The sequence below is a fragment of the Coffea eugenioides genome, chromosome 1 (assembly GCF_003713205.1).
Source record: "Coffea eugenioides isolate CCC68of chromosome 1, Ceug_1.0, whole genome shotgun sequence".
NCBI lineage: Eukaryota > Viridiplantae > Streptophyta > Magnoliopsida > Gentianales > Rubiaceae > Coffea > Coffea eugenioides.
In genome coordinates, this window is record NC_040035.1 from 30,153,690 (window position 1) to 30,168,518 (window position 14,829).

The 14,829-nt window shown below is 36.1% G+C and overlaps 2 protein-coding genes across 4 annotated transcripts; both read left to right on the forward strand.

Moving 5' to 3' along the window:
- The first annotated feature begins 4,492 nt into the window (after positions 1 to 4,492).
- Positions 4,493 to 5,305, forward strand: LOC113770165 (probable transmembrane ascorbate ferrireductase 4). Its single transcript, XM_027314556.1, has 2 exons — positions 4,493 to 4,573; positions 5,063 to 5,305. The coding sequence occupies exons 1-2, from the start codon at positions 4,493 to 4,495 to the stop codon at positions 5,303 to 5,305; spliced, it is 324 nt and encodes a 107-aa protein (XP_027170357.1).
- A 3,816-nt stretch (positions 5,306 to 9,121) lies between these two features.
- LOC113778794 (RCC1 domain-containing protein RUG3, mitochondrial) lies at positions 9,122 to 14,569 on the forward strand. 3 transcript variants are annotated; one of them, XM_027324397.1, is made up of 8 exons: positions 9,122 to 9,705; positions 10,360 to 10,499; positions 11,251 to 11,445; positions 12,530 to 12,685; positions 12,973 to 13,101; positions 13,174 to 13,329; positions 13,929 to 14,059; positions 14,142 to 14,569. In XM_027324397.1, the coding sequence occupies exons 1-8, from the start codon at positions 9,146 to 9,148 to the stop codon at positions 14,190 to 14,192; spliced, it is 1,518 nt and encodes a 505-aa protein (XP_027180198.1). In that variant the 5' UTR covers positions 9,122 to 9,145; the 3' UTR covers positions 14,193 to 14,569. The 3 variants fall into 3 exon arrangements, with proteins under 3 accessions (XP_027180198.1, XP_027180129.1, XP_027180206.1); XM_027324328.1 differs by having other exon boundaries at positions 13,929 to 14,569; XM_027324405.1 differs by lacking the exon at positions 12,530 to 12,685 and having other exon boundaries at positions 13,929 to 14,569.
- Positions 14,570 to 14,829: the final 260 nt, after the last annotated feature.

Here is a 14,829-nt window from a genome sequence, read left to right on the forward strand (position 1 = left end):
GTGTGCTTGTTTTCTCCTTGATTTAGTGGGAACAAGAGTATCTAAGTAGCTATCCTACAAGTCATTAATATGTACCGTTCTCCCTAAATTGTATTTTGGTTTTCAGGTTGGGAAGCAAATGCTGCTAAAAAGACTACTAGGGTAAAAAGACTACTGGGGTAACTATGGCTCCAGTAGGAGTGGTAAAAAGACTACTGGGGTAACTTTGCTTGTTATAGACGTCCTGATCTCGTTTGCAGTGGTTGCTGGGCTTTCTGAACTTCTGGCATAAAGGAGAGGTGCGAACCACAAGGGTGAGAGTCTTGCCATGGCATGTCTTTCTTGGCCACTACACATATTGTGGCGACCCCACTTCCCCCTAAGGCGAACCAAAGGGTTGGCGGGCCGTCTGCCCAACTCTCGCCAGGACTCACGCAAGCATTCTAGCTTAAAATCCTCCAGGGATTAACCTAAACTACTACAAAAATAATTCTTCCGAAATAAATCAATTTCTATCACCTCATTAGCTTCAAAGATAACGGCATACAACTTAGCCAAACGACGGCTCTTAACCACATCACACGTTACTCGCAAGGTTAAAGACATACTATACTAATAAAAACATACAAACCGAATATTAGAATTTGGGATTACATTTTTCCAGCTTCAAGTGGCAACCAAAATAAAAGGTACAGTACTTAACATAGAATTCATTACAAACCGAAATCTAAATTCAAGCTATTCAAATACATTCATAGGAAATATAAGCAGCTCAAATTCTTTCAACTTCCAGACCTGTAAGGAAAACAAATAAACGTTGGGTGAGCTAAAGCTCAGTGGTGCCCCAAAACATGTAGTCACGTAATTCAAACAGCGAGTAATAACTTAAACAAGTTAAACAATTAAGAAAGCGTATAACAACACAAGGTAGGATACAGGGGCTCTCAGGAGCCATTTTCCTCGCTTGATTGCCATTCATCGTAGTTGACCCTCCGTCAACTCTCACTACTTATAGTCCATGTAGATCCACTCATTTTAATCCTAACCCGTCACCATTCATACCCCTGTCCCGGGCCCGAACGTCGACTAAGAACGCAGTATACTCGAGATATACCCGTAGATAATTTGTCGAGGGATTCACCCAACGACGTTTTTGTAGTTCGATTCAAGTGCCGAGGGATTCACCCAACGACGTAACTACTTTTAGATTTAAGGATTCACGAGAAAAATGATTCACGCAAGTCACCACTCGAACGGCTAGTGCGATAAAGTACACACTGCTCACTTCGATGGATCAAAAACTCATTTTGCAATTTATCACATATCGAGTCAAGAAAGCACTTAATCCAAGTAGAAAAAGAACAGGCAGGGACACTCACCAAGAGTGAAGTTCAGATATCAGGTTGGGAATCGAATTCCGCGTCCTCGCGATATCCTAAAAACCAAATTTTGAAACTATAAGTTTCTATTCAGTTTTTAAACTTATTCGTATAAGAATTCATTTAATATAATACTAGTTTACTTTCTCAAGAGATTTCAAAAATCTATTTAGATTGAAGCTTGACAAAAGTAGTAGAAATGTTCCTTATTTTTCCTTAGAAGGGGGTAACTAGTATTACTTACTAGAAACAAGTCGACAAACTTCTCAAAATCATAGTTAGAAAGTTACTTTGAACATTTCCCTAAAGTTACGGCTTTTGCAAAAATTATCCTTAACAACTATTTTTCCTAGAATAGGGTTTCTTGCCGGGCAAGTCTCCCAAGCTTTTCACTAGGATTAGTAAAACTAGTATTTTAAAACTTTTCCTATAGTTAACTATACAAGTGCAAGGCTTATAGGAAGGAAAAGAATTGAAATAAGACTTGGAGTTTCCAAAAACTATTTAACTTATTTACTATAGCTATCAAGGCTAATTTGAGCTAAAGGAATTTATCGAGTTGGAAAGTTTTAGGCAAAACCCTGGATATGAAGTTTTTATAATTTAATACTAGCTGGAAAATATTTTTGATAAATTTTGATCGCAGCTACTCGAGTTCGCAAGGTCGAAACGACTTCCACAGCTCCGACTCCGTTTTGAAATCATATTATGGATCAAAATATGACAAATATTCACATAGCAAATTACTAGGGCTTCGTCAATCATTAGCCCTAGCTTTAGGCAATTGAAATTCTGAATAAAATAAAATGATCAACCAAGGCTTCATCAATCATTAGCACTTGGTTTCAGCAAACCCAACATAAGCAAATAAAATAAAAGTGAAGTCCCAAAGCATTCCAGCAATTAACTTCCATCATCCAATAATATTTTATAGCACTATTTCAATGGCTAAGGGCTTCGTCAATCATTAGCCCTTAGCACCCAACCAATAATTCTTGTGACAACCAAGCTAACATTTCAAATGTTTAAATCTACTAACAGTTATTTAAAACCAAAGACCACATTTGCAGCAGCCTCCTACTCAAGTATTTGATCCAAAGCCAAGAAATTCCATCCATAATATCACATTGTCACCCCAGAATTCAAATGCATGACCATCTCAAGGTATTATAAAGCGAATTCAGTAGTAATACAATTTTTCCACAGCTCCAAATTATATGAAGAAATCCATACGTACTTCTTTATCAAACATGACTAAGGCTGGGAAATTTCCAGCTTATATCCATAGCTACACTTCATTATTTCCAAATCGAATTCCCAAGATATCAAATGATTCATTGCCAAACAGTTTTCACAGACTACGTGTGCATTTTGTCATGCATTTCGGGTTTCTAGCACCCCAAGGAAAAATTCTAAAGTCAAGCTGAAGATTCTGGTTCATAATCAAATTCGAGCAACAGGATTAAACATCCCAAAAAGAATTCAATAATCTGTCTAGCAAACCACAGATGAATCATGCATGAAGGAATTTTCTGTTTTCACTTTATTTACTCAGGTGAAGCAGGCTAGTAAACTCTCACTTCCTCATGCAATTACTTAGCTAAACAATGCACAATTTCCGTTCAGTAGTTGAAGTTAAACCACTGTCATAAACTTCAAAATTTCCAGGTTCAAGTTAACGGCAATTCACAAAGAAATTCCAGCAATAACAAGGGTTCCAAAACAGAATTTTCTTTGGTTAAAAACAGAATTTTTGGTACTCTATTAGGACTTGAAAACACGTAGCTAGCTAGTAGAGGTTTCCAAATCAAATCCAGGTTCATAATACAATTGTACTCATCTAATCACAAATCCAGAATTTGTATCAACTAAGCTCGGATGATAGTTCATGAAATAATTTTTCTGTTTTCATTTTTATTTTCCTGGTTAGCCAAGCTACAAGACCTCATGCGAACTTCAATTAACATGTTGTTAACTAGTTAATTGCATATATTCACTCTAATCATCATCTTATGACAGATTGCAAATTACAATTCAGATTCAAGGTCTCGGAAGTTTTCAGCTCATAAGAATTCCAATTCACAAAACCAGAATTTTTCCAAGTTCCTAGTTTCATTGTCCAATCGTGTAACTCAACATGCAGGCTCTTAAACATTTTATCTTCACTTGGATAGTTAGGATTATAACCACAACTTGACATAATTAAGTAATTTAAGCAAATCATTTCTTAATTATTCTCGGCAGAATCATTTTCCTTAAAACAGAATTTTCCTAAGTTCCTTAATACAACATCCGAACACATAGATTGACATGCATGGTCTTAAACATCATGTCTAGAGTTAAGTAATCGCATATAAAAACTCAGATTACTTCAGTTAATCACAGAATCATCTTACGGCAGTCCGCATAATCAAAAATTCCAGCAGCTTTGATTCTAATTGTTCCGAATTTTCCTTGGATTATCCGTGGAGTTAGATGCTCAAGTTCAACATGCAGTAGCTTAGCCACTGATTAACATTTTTAGTTTAGAAATCGATTTCAATAACAACATCTTTCAGTCAAAATTTCCAGAATTTAATCGATCATCCCCGGTGGCCCAAATGTGGCCAGATTTTAAGTCCATTAGAATTTTCTAGCTTATCCATGCTCACTGTCAAATGCAAAGCTTAATCAACCTCTTAACCAGTTTAAATGGAGCTCAGAAGTCACCTCACAGCAAGCTAAGTTCTCGGACAGAAAGTTTGAAAAGTTTCCCTTCCTCTCGGCTCCCACGCACGAAGCAGATTCTGGGTGCAGCTGGTGGATGTTACAGTCGTGAAGTGGAGTGAAATGGAGATGCAGAATGGGTGGAGCTTGCTCACGGTTTCTCTCTCTGCCTTCACTCTAGCCTCAATGTTTGCGGACAGAACCAGAAATGGAACCGCACTCTCAGCTTCCTTCCTCACTCTCGGTCGATGATAACAATGAAATGGTGGAGTGTTATCTGATGTAGGAAGTGTGCAGAGGTTATAGAATGGGATTGTGAAGTGGTGCTGCGGTTTTGAGGATGGTTGAGTGTCGGTAGAGATGGTGTGCTGCAGTGGTGAAGGTGCCGGTTGGTCAGCTAGGGTGGTGGTGTGTTGAAATGGAGAAGAATGCGGTTGGCCGGCTGGGTGGTGGATGATCATGCTGTCCGAGGAGCTGTTTGGCTGAGCAGGGAATGGTTATGGCCGTGGGTAATTGTGTGACATTGTGAGGGTAGTTTAGTCTTTTCACTTCTCCTCCTATTATCCACTTAAGTCCTTGGTTCTAACTTAGCTCCAAAAATTGTCCCCAAATGTGGTTTGAAAGTCTAATTATACACTGGTGTACTTAAACCCTTTATATCGAATATTTATCGGTTGCACGTTAGTATTAAGGTTCCTAATAACGCTTAACAATCTTGCTTGATTAATTAAACTATTAAAATCAAGTTTGACCAAAATATATAAATCTAACATTTTATGTTAATACGAAAAAGAATAAAAATTTAATCTAGCTCTAAATGTCTTAACTTAGTCTAGCAAAACCAAGAAATTTCATAACTTAGAAAAATTATATTAATTTTCACATAAACGTGTTTTTTCGTACTTAATTGCAAACAAGTAAAAGTAATGCTAAAAATTATTAATGAATAAAAGAAGTGCAAACGACATATGAAATGTTATTTATATATGCATTTTCAGGGTTCTCACACATATGCTTTGGCAGTGGTAACAGCTGAGACAGGGCTTCTGGAAAAATTGACATTCTTGCAAACCAGAGGAGATGTATTGAGACGTTGCACCGAGTCAATGGTTGTGAACGGTTTAGGACTTGGATTGGCCCTTCTGAGTGGTATTGTAATATTAGCAGCAGTTTTACCAAAGCATGAAGCTCCACACTTTAAGATGATGTACACAAACAACAAATGCTTGTCTTCTCAGTAACAATTATCCAAGTCTTTGTTATGAATAATTATTTTAATTGTTTGCATAAAATGAAGTAGACTATAAACAACTCGAAACAACCAAACGTTATCTTGAAAGCAATCCCTTAGGAATCGGTTAATGAAATATTTTCTGTAGTTAATAAAATATCAGAAGTCGATGATCCATCATCAGTCATCAAATTTCTGTAGTTATGAGCGCAGCAGCCAGGGGGTACCTCTAAGCTTTATGATGTTCACCGTCTGAAGTTGTTTATCTAGACTGTAGAATGTTAAAGTTGTAATTTCATTTAGTAATTTTGCGCTGCAGTGGGTCCTTCCACAGTTTATATGATATTCCATGAATTTCTTTGCAAAATGCTATGACCAACCTAGAATGCCACGACCTGTTTTGCCATTCCCCAATTTCCTTTTCATAGGTGCTCTTTTTTTTTTTTTTTACTTTTTCCAAGTAGTATTATTTGTACAACAACTGAGCTATTGATATTTGCTCTGCTCTCTATTTTGTTTCACGTTCCTGTAAACTACCGAGGAGATGGGCTGCCGTTGAAGAATAACTGAACAGGCAATATCATCGCTTGCAATTAAATGTAGCGAGAGACTCCATAATTATGGTGACACGTGGATTTTTCTACCGAATGAAGAATATGCCATTGTAGTATTGCGAGAATACAACTTGAACTGGGAAACTCAAATGTTGTTCTCTTGAAGTTTTTGCTCGTTAAACTTGGGGAAAATGGGCTCTCTTTTTGTCCAGATAAAGGTAGGCAATGGGGATGTGTTTTTCTTCTCAAGTCAAACGTGATTGGGATGTAAATTATATATTTTTAATGAAAAGGGTATTTTCGGAACTATAATTAATCTTCATGACAGCTGGATACAATAAATGTCAATTTCGTCATTCCAAGTTTTCTTTTTCCTGATGTCAAGTACAATGACTAACGTCTCTTAACAGTAGGGGGGTGATTGTTAAATGTCTGGTTATTCAAAGGGGTGAACTGTTATTTGGTCAAATCTCAGGGATCGATTCGTTATTTGGTCAAACCTCAAGGGAGGTAAATGTAATTAACTCATATATATATGTATATAATTATATATCTAATATTTAATTTAATTAGTTACAAACTTATGATAATGATATTATTAGTTATATGTATTATATAGTGTATATTAGTATTTGTAACATAATTGATATTATCAATTATACTAATAATTATATATGTCTACTAATAGAAATTATTAATTAGTTAAACTAAATTTACTAACACATTTATACTAAATTCCTAATTACACTTAATACAATAACTTTTTTTTCTCAAAAAAAAGCACAAGCACAATAATGAATTAGTGATTGTATTTGTGCCAAAAGTAAAAACTTGACCACTTTAGTTGTATTTATTTCATCATATTGGATTGTATTCAAATAACTTTTGTTTGATTATTTTTATGAGTTTCAATTGTGAAATTACAATAAATATTAACTTGATGATGTGTTGATATTTTAATACTTGATTATTTGCTAATATTTAACTATAGTAAATTTTTATTAGCCCCGCAGGTGCCCTCACTGGGAAAGTGGGACGGGGCAGAGAATGGGGTAGAGTCGGGGGGAATTAGTAGGCAGCGGGGCGGGGTCCCCCGCACTAACCCCGCCCCGTTGCCATCCCTACTAGATGCAATAGGAATCATTTCTGCAAAGTTGTAAAACTTAAATATATGAATGACAAACATCAAAATGCAAATCCATCGAAGTTCAACGAGAAAACCTACAAGAATAACTTTTTGTTACATGTAACAATTAATGTATATGAATGAAGCATGTGATTACTTAGTATCGAATTATTAAAAAATGAGTGACTGTAATTACACACTATTTATGTTAAACTTGCATTACTAATTAATATTATTAAAAGGATTAATCTTTCCTACACTGATATTGTATACACTGTCAGCCTGGGATGAATGACAAATGTGCAAAATTTGAATTTGAAATTCAACTTTTGCACACATATCATGAATCGCGGTGATAGTATATACACTATCAGTGTATATAATATTTACTTTTATTAAAGAGCTTGTTAGTGTTACCCGCAAGGATATATGCGTAAATCCATACCACCGCGTCTTATCAAACACCAATTCATAGTTATCCTTGTAGCTTACTAAATTAGAGATGATAACGAATATAGTATCCTCTAAAGAATATCAACTAATGTTTTACCGTTCGTTTAAACAAGTGTCCTACTAAACCTTAAATAGGTAGTGCTGTGGATTTAAATCCCAAACAACCCTTGAATTAACCATCTGGTACCTTATACTAAAACTTGTCAAATCCTTGTTGAAACCAAAATACATGCATCTGAATAGTTTAAAAGATCTTGAAAGTTGAAACTAAGGCCTTGTTTGCAAGACAAGTTTTTGCCAAGTTTATTTGCTACAAGTTTTTTAATTACAGTAACCTCAAAAAAATTTTCAAAGTTTTTAAACTATACACTTCAAAATATTCAAAAAAAAAAAACACACTTCAAAAATTTTTTTAAAAACTTCTACAGTAAGTTATAATAAAGTTTTAAACAAATATCCAAAAAACTCACTTGCCAAACGGGGCCTAAGTTTTGTTAAAATTGAAATTTTAATGTACAAAAATAAAAACACTCCATCAGAACAAAAACACAAACTATAATTATGTTCCAACAATCTAGCCACATGCAACCTTGAACAAAAGTAATGCTTCAAGGATGGCGCTCTAAATGGTTAAAATGAAATAAGACCAACAAAATGATACAAGAATCTATTAAAACTCGACATGTATATTTTTTCCTCTACCCGAGGTCATGAAGTCATCAACATCCGAACCTACAAATCAGAAAATATTGAACATGTAGTCAAAAGAGCAAAATATATCCTCTTGACTACGCAAATTAACAAAGGAAAAAAAAAAAAAAAGGAAGGAAAACTATCGGCATATCAAGCCCATTACAATATGTTACTATGGCTGTTCACACTAGGGAAAAATCGAATAACCGATCGATCCAATTCAGGTCGGAAATCGGATATTGGTAAAACGTAATTCCGAAAAAACTATTAAAATCCAATCTTAAAATTTGATAAAAAATAGTTTGGGAATGGATATTGAAATTCAATTCCTGAATTCCCGATTATCGACTGAATTACCAAATTTCATCTATAAATTAAATATTTTAGGGACTGTCTATTTTAGGTGTCATAATTTTGGAACTATAAGATTAATTAAAAAAAGTAAATAAATACAAGAAAGTGTAGATAAGATTAAATAGGAAAAATATATAAATGTAAGGGAAGATAATAATTGTTAGAAGATATACGATAAGATTAATAATTGTTATATATACGGTAGACTAGATGAATGTTAGATGTATTAACGAATGTCCTTTAGTTATCCGTTAGAAAAATCTAATATTTTATATATTTCATCCTTACTAATATATCATATTGCATATTAATGTATTAGTCAATAGTGTCATGAGTTATAATTTATACTTATAAACAAATATGTGACATTAAAAGCGTATTAATTAACATATTAATAACTTTTATATTTTTAACTACATATTAAATATACTAAACTAATTCATATTAGAAAATCAATCTAAAACTTTTGGACGGTAACTAGATATTGATCTTCTTAAAAAAAATGAAAAATTTTTTTTTTTTAATTTTTTACCGAATTACCGATTGCCGACCGATTAATGGCCCTGTCTACCAGTACAGTGTACACACTAAACACTCAAAAACTGCCCGTTTAAACATCTCTAACAAAAACGACTGGGCCTTGCGAAGCACTCGGCGGGCGAACCATACAATGGCTATTTGCCTTCGGTACTTGCGAACTCAACATCAAACACTTGGTAGGCATTACTTTCATTTCAACTATTCCACCAAAAATCCCACAAACAAAGCCGTCCCCCTGCTCTGGGACTACAGGGAATCCGGTTCCACGGCTCAGGAAGCAGTCACAGTCCAATTACATTCATGGGGTCGCGGCGCCTCCGGCCAACTCGGTGGCGGAATTGAAGAAATACGAATATATCCAGCTGCAGTTGCGTCCCTTTTGCTGCCACCTTCATTTACTCTGTCTTCCCCCATCCCAGGTCGCCTTTCGGTGTCGGAATCATCAGCTGAGAATGAGAATGATGTTGTTAAAGTAGGTATTTCTTGTGGGCTTTTTCATTCGGCATTGCTGGTTAATGGGCAGCTGTGGATATGGGGCAAAGGTGATGGTGGCCGCCTTGGCCTTGGCCACGAGGAACCCGTATTTGTTCCTACTTTGAACAGTCATTTGGGGTCCAATTTGGTTAAATGTGTTGCTCTCGGTGGCGTGCATTCGGTTGTTCTCAATTCTCTTGGGCAAGTTTTTACTTGGTCAGTAGTCTTTTTTCTTTATAATCAGTTGACAAGATATTGGTGGTTGGATTCATTGGTGTTGTTATTGTTCAATTGTTTATGTACAAAAAAATTATTAGGGGGTGTTAAATTGATAGAACATAGAAACTGGCATCCACAGTTTTTGGGCATATTGGTCTTCTTTATTGTGCATAGTATTGATGCACTTGCTCATGTCATAAAAAGAAAAAAGGAAAAAAGAATGCCACAACGGTTTGAATTTTCCTGTTTTCCATTTCAGTGAAGTAAAAGTTCTCTGGTTGGTCTTTGATTTGTGTAAATGCGAATTGGAAACTTTGATGATTAACATCAAATGTTTCTAAAGCAAGGTAATAATAAAGGGAAGAAAGTAGAGCAAATAGAAAAGTTAGTATTTGATACTGAATGGTGAACTAAAAGTCTTAAACGTGGCCTTTTGAAATGTCAAACGTACCATCAAATGGTTAAAACAAAGACCATTTCAGTTAGATTTTGTCCCATTCAATCTCTAATTTTCACTCGTTCAATCTAGTTGTAGTATAGTAATTGAACTCGTGTAAATGTTTGCATTTCCGTCATTGTTGCATATGGTCTCTGGTGAATCTCTGATTTGTGTCAGCTGATTATGTTTTGTTTTAAAATGGAAGTTTGCAGGGGCTATGGTGGCTTTGGTGCTCTTGGACATTCTGTTTATCACAGGGAGCTGCTCCCTAGGTTAGTTGAAGGTCCTTGGACTGAAGAAATATATCATATTGCAACAAGCGGGACACATACAGCTGCTATAACAAAATCAGGTTAAATGTCTGACAATGTGTGCATAATCCAGTCTGGTTGATTCCAAAGCTAATTAGAGTTCGTTATGATTTTATTTCCTGTTACAGGCTTTCTTTTAGGGGCTTAATATAGGTAAATTGGTTATTAGAATTTCCTGAAGCTTTTATGATTCCTGAATTTCATCGTGAACATTGTACAGTGAATTTGATGGCTTTTACGTCCAAGATTCTTAATGTGTCGGTGATTAGTTAGAAATGCATCTTTTAAAGAACCAATGACACATCTAGTTTCTTGTACTGACTACATTTCAGAAGTTCATAATGGATTTATGCTGGATATACTTTAACTGGACTATGTCATTCTGAATCTGCAAAAGGATACGATATCTTCAAATAGTCCATAACATATCATTAAACTCTAATTCTTCCATGACATATTGATTATAGCAACTTAAATATCACATTTTCAACTTATGTTCTGGTGCTCCCTAGCCTCATCCAAAGCGCAGTAGAGATCCTCAAGAAAACTTTAGGGATTGTTTTAGCATTTTGACAGGCTTTGGGACGCACATATCAGGATAAGCAAGATAAGATAGAAAATGCTGGAAAAAAATCAACAGGTTGCTCGAATTCCAGTAAAAGAACTTTCTTTATAATAGTTTGGTGCTCTCATCTAGGTCAAACAAATAGGTGTCAGAGCGTCTGAATCTATTTGTAGCATGCTTTTTAGGTCTATGTTCCTTAATTACATTCCTAATATAAATCCAAGCAGGTGAGCTGTATATCTGGGGTCGAGATGAGGGGGATGGTCGACTGGGCCTTGGCCCTGGTCGTGGCCCGAATGAAGCAGGTGGCCTAAGTATACCCTCTAAAGTAAGAGCACTTCCCATGCCTGTAGCTGCTGTTTCATGTGGTGGTTTTTTCACGATGGCATTGTCAAAGGAGGGCCGACTTTGGAACTGGGGAGGTAACAATTCAACCACCTCTATTTTTCTCCATTTCATGCACATAACTAAATGCATCAATACTTGTTAATATTAATCGGTATTAAAACGTATTTTTGATTCATCAGACAGAGATTGTGGATTGTATATCTAAACTGAAGGCTAAATTTGAGCTCATTGCAGAAATTACACTTGTCTAAAGAGCCAAAGAGAAGTGTTTAAGTCAATGTTGATGTATATTTTGGCTTGTGCAGCTTTTATTTGTATTTATGATCGAATTTTAAAGGACATAGAAGGTAATTTTCATGTCAAATATGTAAAACATGCTATTCAATAATCAATGGCTCAGATTGTGGAAATTTCGGAATGTACTTATGTATTATACTGAAGCAATAACAGAAACATTATTTCTCCTATTATCGAGAGTTAGGAAAGATAAATGTCATCTGATATTAGTTTAGGGGATTGTAGGCCTTCTTTAACTTGCAAAGGAAGTTGTATATGTCTCTAAAGTTACTTTTGGAGTTGTTTGCAATTATGAAGAGGTGATGCTAAGGAACACTCTCTGTAGAAAAATGTCTGAAGTTTTTTGGACACTTCAGATTGCAAATCCAGTAGTATTGGTTATCTGGTAGAAGGTTTAACTGGTGCTATTGTTGACTCCACTTTGTTTTACAAGGCGGTTTACAAGTTTATTTGGCTGTCAATGTAGGAACAATATGTTTGACCTGCACTGTCAGTGAAGTAAACCTGTAGCATATACGAAAGAACCATTTGGAAATGCTAAAGTCCTCTAATACCCAGTGGCCCCTTTTTTTTAAACCAGTACTATTGCAGTGCAATACTTATTCTGCATTTGTTACTAGCTTCATATCCTCTTTCATTTCCACACTTCAGTTCTATTCAGCTAGTTTGCTAGTTCTACAGCTCCTTTTCAGCAACCTTCAGATATATGTGGGTTTTATAGTGGCATTCGAGTGAAAATAATTTCTGGGTTATTGCACTCGCATTGTACTTGAAGTTTTGGTCCAAGAAAAATCTAGTAAAGCATGTATTTTTTGTGTGAATTCCACGTGGTTGTAAATATTTTTAAGGAGGCATATGTAGGTTGTTCAAAAGTTTTTCTGTCTGACGGTGAAGATTTGGGGTTCACAAATTACCAAATCTGGGGAAGCGAAAAAATCCACCAGCTAATCCACCAGCTTATGACCTTTGTGTATCCTCTGCTGACCTCTTTGCCACCTCCAGTTCATATATGGTCAGGTATAATAATTGTCGTTCCAAGTTTTCTGTCAGAATCTTGAGTGTTTGTTCCTATCTGTTTTAGAAGGGACTGATTATTGTAATTGTTGGAGAATATATTGTATCAAAGAAAATGGAAATGTCAAGGAATTTCTTTTGACATTTTACAGTTCCTCCTGAGGACCAACAAACTGGTCTTTTCTGCAAGCATGGAGTGCATATCAAGTTTTAGCTATATTGATCTTGCTTGACAATGTAAAGTTAGCACAAGCTGTTAATGCAAGAATCCTCATATCTTTGTTTCTCAGCAAATTCGAATTATGAGCTTGGACGAGGTGATAAGCTTGGTGGTTGGAAACCGCAACCGGTTCCTAGTCTCAAAGATGTTCGTATAGTCCAGATAGCAAGTGGTGGATATCATTCCATTGCTTTGACTGGTATGGTTATGAGAATCCCTAGGTTCTTATGCACACATATGCAAGAATCTTACTGCTGATTAACAATTTCAGATAAAGGAGAAGTATTTACATGGGGTCATGGTGGGCATGGTCAGTTGGGTCATTCTAATATTCAAAACCAGAAAGTTCCTTTGCGCGTTGAGGCTTTAGCTAATGAGAAGGTGACCTATGTTGCTTGTGGGAGCTCATCATCAGCAGCTATAACTGGTAATATTCAGCATTTGCAATTAAGCATGTATAGTCGTTGTCTTAAGATTTTTCATTTTCTGTTGCCTTGCAACTGTTCCTCAGCACATCGCTTCTCCCTTTTACTGTCTTCTCCTCTTACAATCAGAGTTGGCCTCTTCTTCTACCGGCTGCTTTTTCTCTCTCTGTGGTTGCGTAAGGAGATTTTGTTCAAGGTGGTAAAAGCTAGTCTGGTCCTTTATATTTTGGATTAAATAGGAGCATAAATTATTTCAAATTTCACCCCTGCTAAACTTGTGAGGATTTTCTGTCCGTGGTGCTACTACCATGATGGGTTTATGTGCTTATTTCCTGCCTTGGTAGCTCGATATCAATAGGTGCTACCTGAAAATTCCAGAGCAAGGAGTAGTGTTATGAAGACAGCAGAAGTGGATGGAAGAGGACCGAAGCTAACATGCTTTTCTTTCTTTTTCTAATTTCTTCTGAGGAATGATAAGTGTGAAGAATACAGTCGAGTACAAGCTTACTCCTTTATTACCATAAAACAGTGATGAGTATGGTTAGCTTTTTATTGTCTTCTCGTGGGAATGTTTATGCTAAAATAATTTGTTACTGCACAGATGAAGGCAAGTTGTACATGTGGGGAAATGCCAAGGATTGTCAACTAGGGATTCCTGGACTTCCAGAGGTGCAACCGTCTCCTGTTGAAGTTAAATTTCTCACCGAGGATGATGGGTCAATGATTGAAAAGGTACTTTCTGTTGCGATTGGTGCTTCGCATGCCATGTGTCTGGTTACAAGGTCAAATAGCTGAAGATCAATATCCTCTCCAGCATGCTTCAAGCTCTTTCATATGTCAGAAAGCTCGAAGAGGAATTGCTTGAAAATTACTAGGAATTCATTCGTAGGAAGCATCAATTGCATTCTCTGGGGTGAAGCAAGTATCATCCAAATATGCCTAGTGCTAACTCTACTTTGGGATAGTCGCAGAAGATGCATCCATATTATGAGAATGCTTTCTGCCTCTGTTAAGCTAACTTTAGCCTGTCAGACTACATACAGAGGAGCTACTGGAATTGCCACGACACTTTGAAAACAGTTACAGCAATTTTGGTCCTCTTTTAGTCTTTAGATCTTTAGTGAAGCTATGAAGACGTTTGGGAAGATTTGAATTTCCTAATGTTGTGTGTAAAGTTTTGGGCAGAAGTGGGATTTACCAGTGTACGCTAATACTTGAATGAAGTTGCACGCTTCCATTATCTGGAAAATTGATTCTTGAAATTATAGATTGCTGATGCTGCAAAATAGGACCAGTTTTGCCTGAGTTAAGAGCTCTGCTCCGTCTCTCCCCAAGAGATTTAAGAAGCGCCGAAGAGAAGGGGGATTTCAACTCAAAACGTGACGAGTTTTAGAATCTCAACCTTAACTACTAAATCAAGCGTTCTTGACGTTGCGTGCCGTGCCTGTCATATTAAGGATGCTTTGATTTGCATGATGCATGTGGTGGCAATTTTGTCAGAA